Below are 12,498 nucleotides of genomic sequence, written 5' to 3'. Positions count from 1 at the left end.
GGCAGGTATCATAGGCTGGGGGAGGCTGTGCCTCTCCAAACAGCCAGGCATGGCCCTGCCCATGCTCCACCCCAGGTCCCCTCCTTCTGCGTCCCGCTCTGTGGCTCCCCCGTGCAGTAGCTGTGCTGCCTGCCCTCCCGGCGCTCTGGGGCTGGGGGAACTGGGGCCGCGCTGCCCACCCTCCTGGCACTCTGGTCCTGAGGGCACTAGCTTGGGGCAGGGGCTGGTGGCTGCAGTTGGGGGGGGGCTGGGCTCTCATGGGGGAGGGGGTGCAGAAGGAGCGGGGCATCAGGTTGAAGGGGCAGGGCTGGGGGCTAGCCTCCCCCAGCTGACGGTTCATGTGCCACCCATGTTTGTCCACTACAGATTTGGGGTACTTGGGGCAAAGGTAAAATGAGTTTGGTGGCGTTCATCCCTGGTGGGTATTTTTTAATTTCTTAAAACTATCATAGAGTTAGGTAACAGGGCTTGAAACTGAGCAGGAGTTGGAATAACACGTCAGGTGGTGCTGCAGGGCCGGGTGTGTGGGGACTTAGTTTGGTGGCATTCACGCCTGCAGACACTAGCCAGTGGAGTCTCCCTTTAGTAGGTCCTGAAAATAAATCTACCCAACTTTTCCTTCTCTCCTCTGCCAGGCTTTGCTCTGGGCATTCCTGGGCAGCAGGGTTGGGTTCCTTGGTGCCGAATGGTTTTGGTTTCATGGGGCTGGGGTGGGGGAGGGTAATGCTGTGTTGTAATAACAAGCCGTTGTGTGTGCAGTCAGTATCCTTCAGTTCCTGCGAGCCATCCTCAGACAGAACTTCTCTTCCTCCCTGCTGGTGCTCGTAGTCCAGCCCACAGCCCAGAGCAGGATGGAGCCATCATTGTCAGAAAACGATGCCTCCCTGCATCCACTGGCCACGTGGCAGGTGCTCTCGCTTGTTGTCAGTCTGCAGAACCTTCTGGTCCAGGTACATGTACAGACATAAATAAACATGGATTAGTCTGAGGAAAAACGCCTCAAATAACATGGCCCAAGGGAATTTCTCCCCTTCTTCACCCCTTACAGAATGATAGAAATTTTGATCTGTAAGGAAGCATTAGACCATATTCTCCCACCACAGCCAGTGCAGGGCTGTTATATACGGTACATCCTCCAGGACTTTGCCCAGTCCAGCATGCTTTCACCATTTCCCTTGGGACACTGCTCCTCAGTCTTATAATTTCTGAACCAAGTTCTGGCCTCATCCGACTTTATGGTGAACTGAGTGCAGAGCTGGCTTTGTAAGTGCATTGTACATCGCATGCCCTGAGGACGATGAAAAGTGTGATTTGCCTAAGCTACACCTTTTGCACCTCCTGTCTCTTGAATTTTCCTCTCTCAACAACCATCGCCCTCATTCTTTTCTCTGTGTTTTCAGAAAGACCTGTTGCTGTCTCAGACTGTTGTTACCTGCCTGGAAGTCTTGATGGAGTACCTGCATAGGAGGAACCAGGGCGTCGGTAAACCTGCCCAGTCCTTGCTCATTTGGGTCTCATATCCTATTGAGTCTTCTGGCCCTAATCCAACAAGCAGATGTCTGACATCAAGCCTGTGGCTACAGTCCCATTAAAATCAAAGGAACTGCTTGTGTGCCTAAAGTTAATCATGTGCTTCAGTGCACTGTTGGATTGAGGCCAGAATACCCAGGCCCCTGCAGAATTGAACCCTTGCTGTGGTCACGAACCCATCCCATGGTTGGTTTTCAGAAGAACAAAAATCATGTTCCCCATCCTCATGTCTGCTGTGATTGAAAAGACTAGATAGCTTGGGAATGGGATTCAGAACCTTTCACCTGCTGATCATTTGTTCCACTCCTTGAGGCCAGAACAACTAGGTGACTGAGAGGCCCAAGAATGGATATGGAACCTTTTACCTATAGGTTGCCAGTTGGACTTTGGTCCCAGGTTAGGGCACAGGGAAATGAGATGGAAATGGTGGTATTCCCAGAGACCAAGAGTTCAACACAGAATTTGAACTCAAGAACCCCATGTCACAGTGTACTCTGCTGGCGTGTAGATTTCTTTCAGCTGAGCCAGTGGAATAGAAGGTGTCCCTTAGTTTCAGCCTGCTGATACAGGGCAGTGGGCTCTGTCTTCAATCTTGAAACAGAAAAGTTCCCTGCTCCATGACCCATTCGAATCAGACACAGAGGGTATGTCTGCCCAGCAAGGAGGAGCCCATGGCAGCAAATCTCAGACCTTGGTGTAACACACTGCTAGGGACACCCAGAGCTGTGAGTCACTGCGTTACCTCTCTGCCTCAACAAAAGTGAGCTTTGCTGGAGGTTAGATTATGTCAGCTCCTGCCCCACCAATCTGTCTTCCTGACCAGCAAACTCCTCAAGGCTCTCCCAGCCCAAACCTTGCCTCGCAGGCAGGGCCGGCTCCAGGGTTTTTGCCGCCCCAAGCGGCGGGGGGAAAAAAAAAAGCCGCAATCACGATCGGCGCCTGCTTCACCGCGCTACTTTCTTCTTCGGTGGCCGGTCCTTCCCTCCGAGAGGGACTGAGGAACCCGCCTCCAAATTGCCATGGAAGAGCCCAACGTGCTGCCCCTTCCCCTTGGCCGCCCCAAGCACCTGCTTGCTGAGCGGAGCCTCTCAGAGGATTCAGGGGGCCTGGGGCAAAGCAATTTTGGGGGCCCCTTCCATAAAAAAACAGTTGCAATACTATAGAATACTATATTCTCGTGGGGGCCTGGGGCAAATTGCCCCTCTTGCCCCCCGCCTCTGGGCAGCCCTGTTGCTGAGCTGGTGCCTGGAGCCGGCCCTGCTCGCAGGTAACTATCGGTGAACTCCAGCTGCCCAGCTCCTCAAAGTGACGTTTCTCTGCAGTGCACAGCACCTATCACTGTACATTCACCGAGGATATTACGTTTGCTGCTCTGTTAAATAGTCAGTACATTACATCTTAATTTAACTGGGGTAAACACATCCTCTCTTCAACCACAGCACTGAATGGGTTTATAGTAAAGGTAAAACAAGTTTATTAAACAAAAGTGATGGTTAAGTGATACCAAGTAAAAGGGATAAAGGTACAAATGGTTACAAGCAAATAAAAGTGAAAACAGGCCTCTAAAAGACTAAAACTTAATCTAGCAAGATACAGTCTTTGTTCAGGATAGTCTCTCTCCCCCAGAGTTGTCTTTCTAGCTTTTTCTGGCAGGATCCATTACAGTGATCAAATTGCTTGGTTCCTTTGTCTCCTGAGGTGAAGGATATGGAATCTCTCTCTGTTTGCTATAGCCCCAAGGGGACTGTGTTTCTCTTACAAGTCAGGAAGGCCTCCTGGCGATTCAGTCTCCTGTCTTTCTGTGGGATGCAGGAGCCATCTTAATTCTCTGTCTCCAGAGTTCACAATCAGGATAACCCCCATTGGTTTAACTTGATAGCTTTGTTTATTGCTAATATCTAAATTGAGGTAAACCCACATTCCTTTGTCTAGGACAGAGCTGTTTATTACCTTTCCCTAGGGTCGGCTGTCTGGTCTTAATCATGTTAGAGAGAATTCATAACTTCACATCTAACATTAATACATGCATTTTACAGTGATATTAATAACCAGCATGTTATTAGCTTTCATATGATGCCTTACACAATATCTGTTGGATAAATATCATGATGACAGTGTTGGGTGTAGTGAGTTGGCTGGGGCTGATGAGAGACAATGTACCCTATGTCAGTGGGCATTAAGGGCTGTTAGGGTCACTCCTGGATCTACAGACTCCGGCTTGCGGGCCTCTCACTACAGCGCTAAAATAACTTTGTAGACACTAGGCTTCAGGCTGGAGCTCAGGATCTGAAGTCCACTGCCGTGCCTAGGCGTCAGAGCCCAAGGTCCACCTTGAGCTGCAACTTCAAAGCAGGCTACACAGCTATTTTTAGAGCACTAACCCTTGGCTGGGAGGCTTGCTTAGATCCATTCATAGATTCCAAAGGCAAAAGGGACCTTTGTGATCATCTAGTCTGACCTCCTGTATAACCCAGGCCATGGAATTATTTTGGAGACATTCTTAGAGCAGATATTTTTGAAAAATACCAATCTTGATTTACAAATGATCAATGATGGAGAATCGACCATGACCCTTGTTAAATTGTTCCAATGGTTAATTACCCTCCCTGTTAAAAATTTACACCTAATTTCCAGTCTGAATTTGTCTAGCTTCAACTTCTGACCATTGGATCATGTTACACATTTCTCTGCTAGATTGAAGAGCCCATTATTAACTATTTGTTCCCCCATGTAGATAGTTGCAGACTATGATCACTTCACCCCTTAACCTTCTCTTTGTTAAGCTAAATAGACTGAACTCCTTGAGTCTATTGCTATAAGGTATGTCTTCTAATCCTTTAATCATTCTCTTGTCTTTTCTCTGAACTCTCTCCAATTTATCAACATCTTTCTTGAATGGTGGGCACCAGAACTGGACACAGTATTCTAGCAGCAATCGCACCAGTGCCAAATAGAGGTAAAATACCCTCTCTACTCCAACTCAAGATTCACCTGTTGGTGTGTCCAAGAATCACATTGGCCCTTTTGGCCACAGAATCACTGGGAACTGACATTCAGGTGATTAACCACCACAACCCCCAAATCTTTTTCAGAGTCACTGCTTCTCAGGGCAGAGTCCCCCATCATGTTGATATAGCCTACATTTTTTGTACCTAGATGTATACATTTACATTTAGCCATATTAAAATGGTTTGCTTGCACCCAGTTTACCAAGCAATCCAGATCACTCTGGAACAGTGACCTGTCCTCTTCATTATTTATCATTCCTCCAATTTTTGTGTCATCTCAGACTTTATCAGTGATGAGTGTATGTTTTCTTCCAGGTCATTGATTAAAAATATTAAATAGCCTAAGGCCAAGAAACCATCCCTGCATAACCCTGCTGGAAACACGTCTACTTGATGACGATTCCCCATTTACAGTTACATTTTGAGACCTGTCAGCCCATTTATAATCTATTTAATGTGTGTCATGTTAATTTTATATTGTTCTAGTTTTTTAATCAAAACGCTGTGTGGTACCAAGTCAAATGCCTTAAAGAAGTCTAAGTATAATATGTTGACACTGTTGTCTTTATCAACCAAACTTATAACCTCATCAAAAAAAGAAAAAAGTTGCTTTGCATTAATTACATTACCCTCCCTTAATTCTTTATTAATCAAGTCCCATATCAGCTGTTCCATTATCTTGCCTGAGATCAATGTGGCTTACAGGCATATGATTATCCTGTTATTTTGTTTAGCCTTCTAGTCTTCTGGAACTTCCCCATACTCCAAGACTTACTGAAAATCAATATTAATGGTCCAGTGAACTTCTCAGCCAGCTCTTTTAAAACTTTTGGATGCTGGTTATCTGGAGTTGACGATTTTAAAATATCCAACTTTAGTAGTTTCTGTTTGACATCCTCCAGAGATACTAGTGGAATGGATTGTTATTATCTAATGACAAGACTATTTCATCTGTTTTTTGCCCCAAATACAGAACAGATCTATTTATTGAAGACATCTGCCTTTTCTTCATTATTAGTGATAATTCTACCAGTTTTATCTAGTAATAGACCGAAACCATTGTCAGGATTCTTTTTGTTGCTAATATAGTTAAAAAACTCCTTCTTATTGACCTTCTCTCTGGTGGCTACAGATTTCTCCTTGTGTCCCTTTGTTTCCCATATCAGTTTTCTACAGTTCCTAACTTCTGACTTATATTCATGGCCATCAAGTTCCCCTTTTTTCCATTTGTTATATATATATAACACTGGATATATTTTATAGCTGCTTTCACTTCATTTTCAGGTTCATTTTTAACCAGCACTGGCTTCTTCCTCGATTGTGGCTTTTTAGGCATCTATAGTAAGGTGTTCTTAAATTATCAGTCAAATTTTTCTTATTAAATTCTTCCTCCCAGCTGGTTTGGGTTGTAAGTGCTTTGTGAAATTGGCCCTTCTAAAGCACCAAGTATATATATTACTGGCCTGGACTTAATTCTGCTTTTCCATTATAAATGCGATTAATTCATGATCACTTGTACCTAAGCTACCATTAATTTTTAGTTCTGCTTCTGTGGGCTGTGTAAACATACCCAGAGAGAGAACACCAAAGAATGAATGAACACCAAACAAAAGGGTCATTGTTGGCAGGGAGGAAACTAGTAAATCAAAATGTGATGTTACAGATGAATGCCACTCAGTAGCCCAAGCGTGTCTCTGATAAAGTCCCCATAGAACAAAAGAGAGAGCAGATTAGGAGGAAGTTCCACTGATTCAATATTAAACAGATCACATGCTGTTTCAGCATTTCAGCAACAGTCTAATATCACAAACTGTGGAGTTTGGAGTATCCTAGTTTGGAATTCTAAGAAAGGGGAAAACAGTATGGATCTGTTTTTATGGCAGTAGTTCCCAGAACCCCAGGTCAGGATTTGGGGTCCCATTGTGCTGGCTGCTATAGAAATACACAGGAAGATATGCTCCCTACCCGGGTAAGAGCTTACAACATAAGAAGGTGAATGACCTACAAAAGGTGGGGAGACAACCAAATGGGTACAGCTTTTCTGTACACTCTGAGCTTGTTTACACACCCAGTTGCACCAGTTTGATTTAAGGTATGATTTTAAACTGGTTTAGCTAAAACTGGTACAGAAGGCTATGTAGATACTCCTTTTGGTCTGAACCAGGCGTATTTAGCTTAAATAGATTAGAAAGGTGCTTAAACAAAACTGAAATAAGCCACTCAAACTGAAATGGGAGTGTCCACAGGGGTTTTAGTCAATTTAAGTAAACTAGTTTTATTAAACCACTTTCCTGGGGCTAATCTGTGCCAAAAAAATAAAAATTCTGTACACAATATTTGAAAATTCTGCAAAAATCTGCAAATTTTGTTTGTCAAAATAGCACAATATAATCATGCCAGTTACAATTATTTTGGTAATTTATTTCAAAATATCTGTCAGCAAGTATGTCTGTAACAATACAGACCAAAAAGAAAAAGATTCTGGTAATTTTTTTTGACAGATTCCTTACGAGGCATATTAAGACAGAACTTTGTGTCATTCATTTAAATTAAAATACAGAACTATATTTCCTGCACCTGTCAGAAGCAGTGCAAAGGCTTGGGGGAATCGGGGTAATGGAGGAGCTGAGGGAGAGAGAAGGAGCCTAGGAATGAATCACGAGGGTGTTGGGTGGGAGGTTTTTCTTTGGGGGTGGGGATTGTTACGGTGTTGGGTACCCTCCTCCATGGAGACCCTGGCTGACCCCAAACCTCTCCTACTCAGTCAGGCACTTCTGCCCCTTTCCCCACACCCCTCATCCCCATGGGTCTCTGCAGCCCCACACCCCTGTCCCCAGGCTCCACGCTGTCACACCACTAGCTCCTGAGCCCATGCTCCAGTTTGTCCTGCCCACTAGCCATTCTGAACCCCAGTCTGTAACCCCCCAGCAGCCCTGTGTGCCCCATTCTGTCCAAACCTGGCTCTGCAGGCAGGGCGCTGTGATGAACTTTTACTCCTGGGGGAATTATGCAGAACTGGGCATAGAATTTTGTATTTTCCCACATAAAATATATTTTGCCTGAGAAGTGCTGCAGTTCTGCCCTTTGCCCACCAGAGGCCACTGTGGCGCTAGTACGGCTGGCATGAACGCAGCTGGCTGTTCTGGTGCCACAGCGACCTCTGATGGGCAAAAGGTGGAACTGTAGCACTGTAGGCAAAATATTTTTTATGCGGGAAAGTACAAAATTATGCAAGACAGATGAATTGTGTGCATCCACAAAAGATGCGCAGAATTCCCCCAGGAGTAAAGGCCTAAATGTACATATTGCGCTGTTTCCATTACTAAATCCCCTTCAAATCTAGCTGACTGCCCCATATCCTACCCTTAATTAGTTGGCCTAATCACTTTGGGTACCACAAAAGAAATAGGGCTTGCAGAAGAATTTGAAAGAGGAGAAGGTAGTGGCCTTTTGGATGAGGCTGGGGAGAGACTTCCAGAGGTAGAGGCAGTGTGGAAGAAGGCATGAAGATGGCTGTGGGTGAAGTGGGCAGACAAGGCTAGTATAAGTCACAGAGCTGAGGGGAAGGGGTAAGAGGATTTCTCCATGAAAATATAATGGGGTGTAATTCTTTATAGGTGTACACTATTAACACATGGCCATATGTAGGTGATGATAATATCTGTCACAGTGAGAGGAGAACCTGGATTTCCCTTGTAGTTCTTGGCTAGGAATAGCCCCCTACTCTTTCTGAAAAGTGCCCCTGGAGATCTGTTTAACCATCACTTGTACAAATGCCAGAGATGGGGAGAAGGCAACTGGGCTTACTGTCTCAGACGATTGGCTTATCGGATGCTGCAGCCCCCACACCCAGTACTTCACTGTCGTGTCTGAATTAGAAATGAGCTAAAGTGCTGGTGTGAGGCCCCAAACCAGAAAGCAGTGGTTGAAGAAGAGGCTAAGCCTTTGGTCTCCTAGCCAATAAACCCTCTCCTGATGAAGGGATATAAAACAAATACCACTTTTGTCTCTTGTGACTTGGTGTCTCGCAGGAAGAACAGAAGGATTTGGCATGAAGGAATGCTCTTACCTAAGAGCACCCTGCCACTGCAGTTTTTAAAACTACCTGTGATGAGTTTCTCTTCTTGCTTCTCCAGCGCTCCATGTCGTCTCACAGCCCTGGAATCGATTCCTGCTCTTCACACTACTGGATGGTGGCGAGAACTCCTTCCTTTGTCCAGAAATTCTCAGGCTGATGACTTTGGTGAGCAGGGGAGGAGTAGACATTTCTGCGAATCTATTGTGTATTAGTACAATGCAGGTGTGTACATTATTGGACGGTACATCATAAGTTTACCTCCCAACATACACACTTCCATTGCTTTCATTCTGTAACTGTATTCTTGGCCCATAATTGGACAACAAACTATTAATCTTGAAGTGCAGAAGGGAAGTCCGCTACGCATTTTGCCCTTTAGGTGGATACACCCTGTTCTTCCTCTGTGTAACATTCCCATCATATGTGGGGGCGGGGAGAGAAAAGAGAATATGTGGTTTTCTTTGCTTTACTGCATTGTTGAAGCACTGGTCTCACATGTCAAATATGTGTGAAGATATTGTTGAAAGAAAGATGATGGCAGCTGATCTAAGACTCTGCCCTTCCCTACCTGAGGTCTTGCCTGCACAAGAAAGTTGCACTGGTTTAACTTCAGTTTCAACGGATTTAGTCAAACCAATGCAAACCCCTGTGTGGATACTCTTATTACAGTTTAAGGATGGTTTATTCTGGTTAGGCTTCAACTGATTCTTAATTGACTAAAGCTAAACTGAATTAAGCCTGATTTAAACCATAAGTCGAGTGTTTGCACAGCTTTTTGCATTGATTTGACTAAATTGGTTTAAAATCTCACCTTTGGTTAAGTGAAGCTTCCTTGTGTAGCTGTAGATGAGTCACTGCTGGAATCAGTGTGACTTCTGTTATTAAATGTCCCTTTTTCCTGTCGGTCAAGTTTGTGAGATATCGGAGCAGCGATATTATTTCTCAAAGTGAAATTAGCCAGATACTCCAAGAGGCAGCAAAAGCCAAGTTAGCAGAGCTTCCTGGTGCCACATCCCACGCCCTACGCCTCTTTCTCCTTCAGGTAAGAGTGCTGGCAAGGCCCAGGCAGAAAAGGGAAATGGGGGCATGTGAGAAGAGGTTATAAGAAGGGGATCCTGCAAACAATCTCTTCTGTTTTTGCTATGAGACTTGGGAAACACTTCGGGTTCTGTGAGGTAGAAGATAATGGGATAGGGAGGATCCCACAGATGATCAGCTTGGCTGTTTGTGTCTGGTGCAGTCAGGGAGGTACTGTGGAACAGGAACGTTTCAAGCAGTGCCCAGATTGTATTGTTTATGTTGCTATGAGCCCCTCTGCCTATTGAATCTCACCCTTTGTAATAAGAAGAGCGTGGGGTTCATTGCCATGGATGGGGGAGTGGGGGAAGTAAGGGATGGAGATGTGAAGGAACAAACCAGTTAGTTGCCCTTTGGTCAGGAAATCATCCCTTTCCTTTGGTATTCAGCTTCAGAGTGGGAGTTATGAGATGGAGCCACCCCAGGAAGGGACCATTCAGACCTTGCTGGAGAGCCTCCCAGCCAGGACCAGGACCCATCTAAGCCCACAGGACATGGTGTATCCTTTTGCAAGACACACATCCTTGGTAAATGACATTGCCAAACAAGGTGCAGCAGTTGGGCTAGGGGTGATATTTAATCTGTTGCTCATGCCATCTTCCCTTCCAGCTAAGACTGAATGAGAGTAAGAATGTATTCAGTACATCTCCACTTGTTGCAGATGCCAAGACCCTCATGCCAAGAACTGGCCATGGGCATCATGTGGTGAAAAAAATCCTAATTGTGCAGAAAAGGGATTAATGATACCTAGCCCCTCGCTACCTGTGCTTGGAATGGTGTCCTGGTGGGACGATGCTTGTCCATCAGAGACAGCTTGAGGAGTGAGCACAGGACTGGGGACTAGGAACATCTGGTCATGGCCCCATTACTGACTCCTCTCTAGGACGAGTCTGCCTCAGTTTTTCCATCTGTTAACTGGTGCTGCTACTCATTTTTCCTTCCTCACAAGGGTGACATGAAGATAACTGGATGCTTGTAAAGCACTTTGAAAACAACCACCATTATGCAAGGACTAGGTATTATTGTTAGCCCTTGTTAAAATGGCAGGCATGTCTTGTGGTATTGTCAAGCATCTCCCCCACCCAGCCTGGGCTAGAAGCAGAGTTGATGGGCACTGCTTGCAATTAGAACTAGCTCTTCTCAACTAGAAGGGTCATTTAGCCTGAGTTGCTATTGTTGGGGGTTGGGAAATAAATGAGGGAGTCTAGAGTATATGCCTAATTAAGTGGCTACTTCTCTCTAAAATTAGCTGCTTTAGCCTGCCTGACTTCTTCACACTGCATTGTCTCAGCCAGCTAATGCCGCGGACACTGTCTCTGTTCTTGTGCCTGTGCAGGGGACTCTGTCCAAAGTGCTGCCGAAGCTAATGCTGTTGCGAGCCCCTGTAGTGCAGTGACTGTGAGGCATCTCTGTTGCCTTTGACAATCACATGGGAGTCGCCCCTTAAGGAGCTGTCTTTTAAGTAAAACCCCCACTGGGTGGCTGGCGCCATCCTCAGGATTCCTGCCAGAGTGGTTCCACCATCATGCCATGTTGGGAGCTGAGGTTTGCTCCAGAATAAAAGTTCTCAACCTGCACGGATTGATCCCATTCCCCATGAGGTTCCCTGCAATTGTCTTTTTTACAGGTAGAGGGAGTAGCGCCCTGAGTCATCTCCCTTATTCCTTGCCTCTGGGCTGTTGCAACTGGTCTTGCGATGCGAGGGAGGCCCATAAATCCTTGCACTGTTTTTTACAAAGGATTCTGGCTCCATCTGAATAGGAATGGTGATGAATGACTGCATATGAGGGCAGGGCCGGCTCCAGGCCCCAGCACGCCAAGCGTGTGCTTGAGGCGGCATGCCGTGGGGGGCGCTCTGCCGGTCGGCGGGAGGGCGGCAGGCGGCTCCAGTGGACCTCCCGCAGGCGTGCCTGCGGATGCTCCACTGGAGCCGTGGGACCAGCGGACCCTCCGCAGGCACGTCTGCGGGAGGTCCACCGGAGCCGCGGGACCGGCGACCGCCAGAGCGCCCCATGCAGAGTGCTGCCATGCTTGGGGTGGCAAAATTGCTAGAGCCGCCCCTGTGTGAGGGTCACTGTATGGAAGAGCGAGAATCCTCTAGTTGAAAGCCAGATTTTTAAGTTTAACGTTGTCTGGAAAGCCGTTCCCCTCCCCACAGCCAGAACCCAGTTTTAGGGAAAGGACACGTGTAGTAGCTTCTCAGCAACATGTGTTGAGCACTGCCCAAACAGTATCAGAGGGGTAGCCGTGTTAGTCTGGATCTGTAAAAAGCAACAAAGAGTCAATTACAAAAGCGAGTTGGGTGTTCCTGGTTTGTCCCTCTCTTTGGTTTTCCATTCATGCCACCAACGTCAGATGCCTGGGAGGAGTGGCAGTGTCTCTCTCGCACATTGCAGACTGAAACAAGAGGAGGGAGCACATGGAGCAGAAAAATAAGAAATTGACAGAGAAAAAGACCATTCCTGCCCTTTTCCCCAGAGAGTGGCTTAGAGAGGAGCAATAACAGAAATGGTTGGTAGTTGGTTTTCAAAAGTTCTGTGTTTACTGTTGTTGAAAAGCAATCACAAAATAAAAGGTTTCATTCCCTCTTCTTTCTATTCATTTGTTAGAAATGGCTTGGTTGAAACCTACCCTACAGGTCAGACTTGCATTCATTGAGAGCACAGCACTGCACGTCCCAGGTGGTATGTGTGGGGGGAGGAGGTGTCTCAGCCTGTAGCAACAGTTAAAATAGATTTAAACACAATGGGGAGCTCTCAGCACACTAACCAGCAAGGAGGCTGAGCGCTGTTTACCTAAGCCAGA

General features: G+C 46.1%; 1 protein-coding gene across 10 annotated transcripts in view; it reads left to right on the top strand.

The window, feature by feature from the left end:
- The window catches only part of MEI1 (meiotic double-stranded break formation protein 1), a 57,450-nt gene extending 45,178 nt beyond the window's left edge, over positions 1–12,272 (top strand). For 8 of the 10 annotated variants that reach the window (XM_044983915.1, XM_044983876.1, XM_044983889.1 and 5 more), the window contains 6 exons: positions 760–950; positions 1,401–1,482; positions 8,675–8,838; positions 9,527–9,658; positions 10,083–10,220; positions 11,030–11,569. In XM_044983915.1, coding sequence (XP_044839850.1) covers positions 760–950; positions 1,401–1,482; positions 8,675–8,838; positions 9,527–9,658; positions 10,083–10,220; positions 11,030–11,089 — 767 coding nt within the window. In that variant the 3' untranslated portion in view covers positions 11,090–11,569. Of the gene's footprint in view, positions 1–759; positions 951–1,400; positions 1,483–8,674; positions 8,839–9,526; positions 9,659–10,082; positions 10,221–11,029; positions 11,570–12,048 lie in introns of those variants that run through there. The other 2 variants (XM_044983885.1, XM_044983899.1) reach the window with 2 other exon arrangements.
- The last annotated feature ends 226 nt before the right edge of the window (positions 12,273–12,498 follow it).

This window comes from Mauremys mutica, chromosome 1 (genome assembly GCF_020497125.1).
Source record: "Mauremys mutica isolate MM-2020 ecotype Southern chromosome 1, ASM2049712v1, whole genome shotgun sequence".
Classification (NCBI taxonomy): Eukaryota; Metazoa; Chordata; order Testudines; family Geoemydidae; genus Mauremys; species Mauremys mutica.
This window is presented reverse-complemented; position numbering and strand designations above follow the sequence as displayed.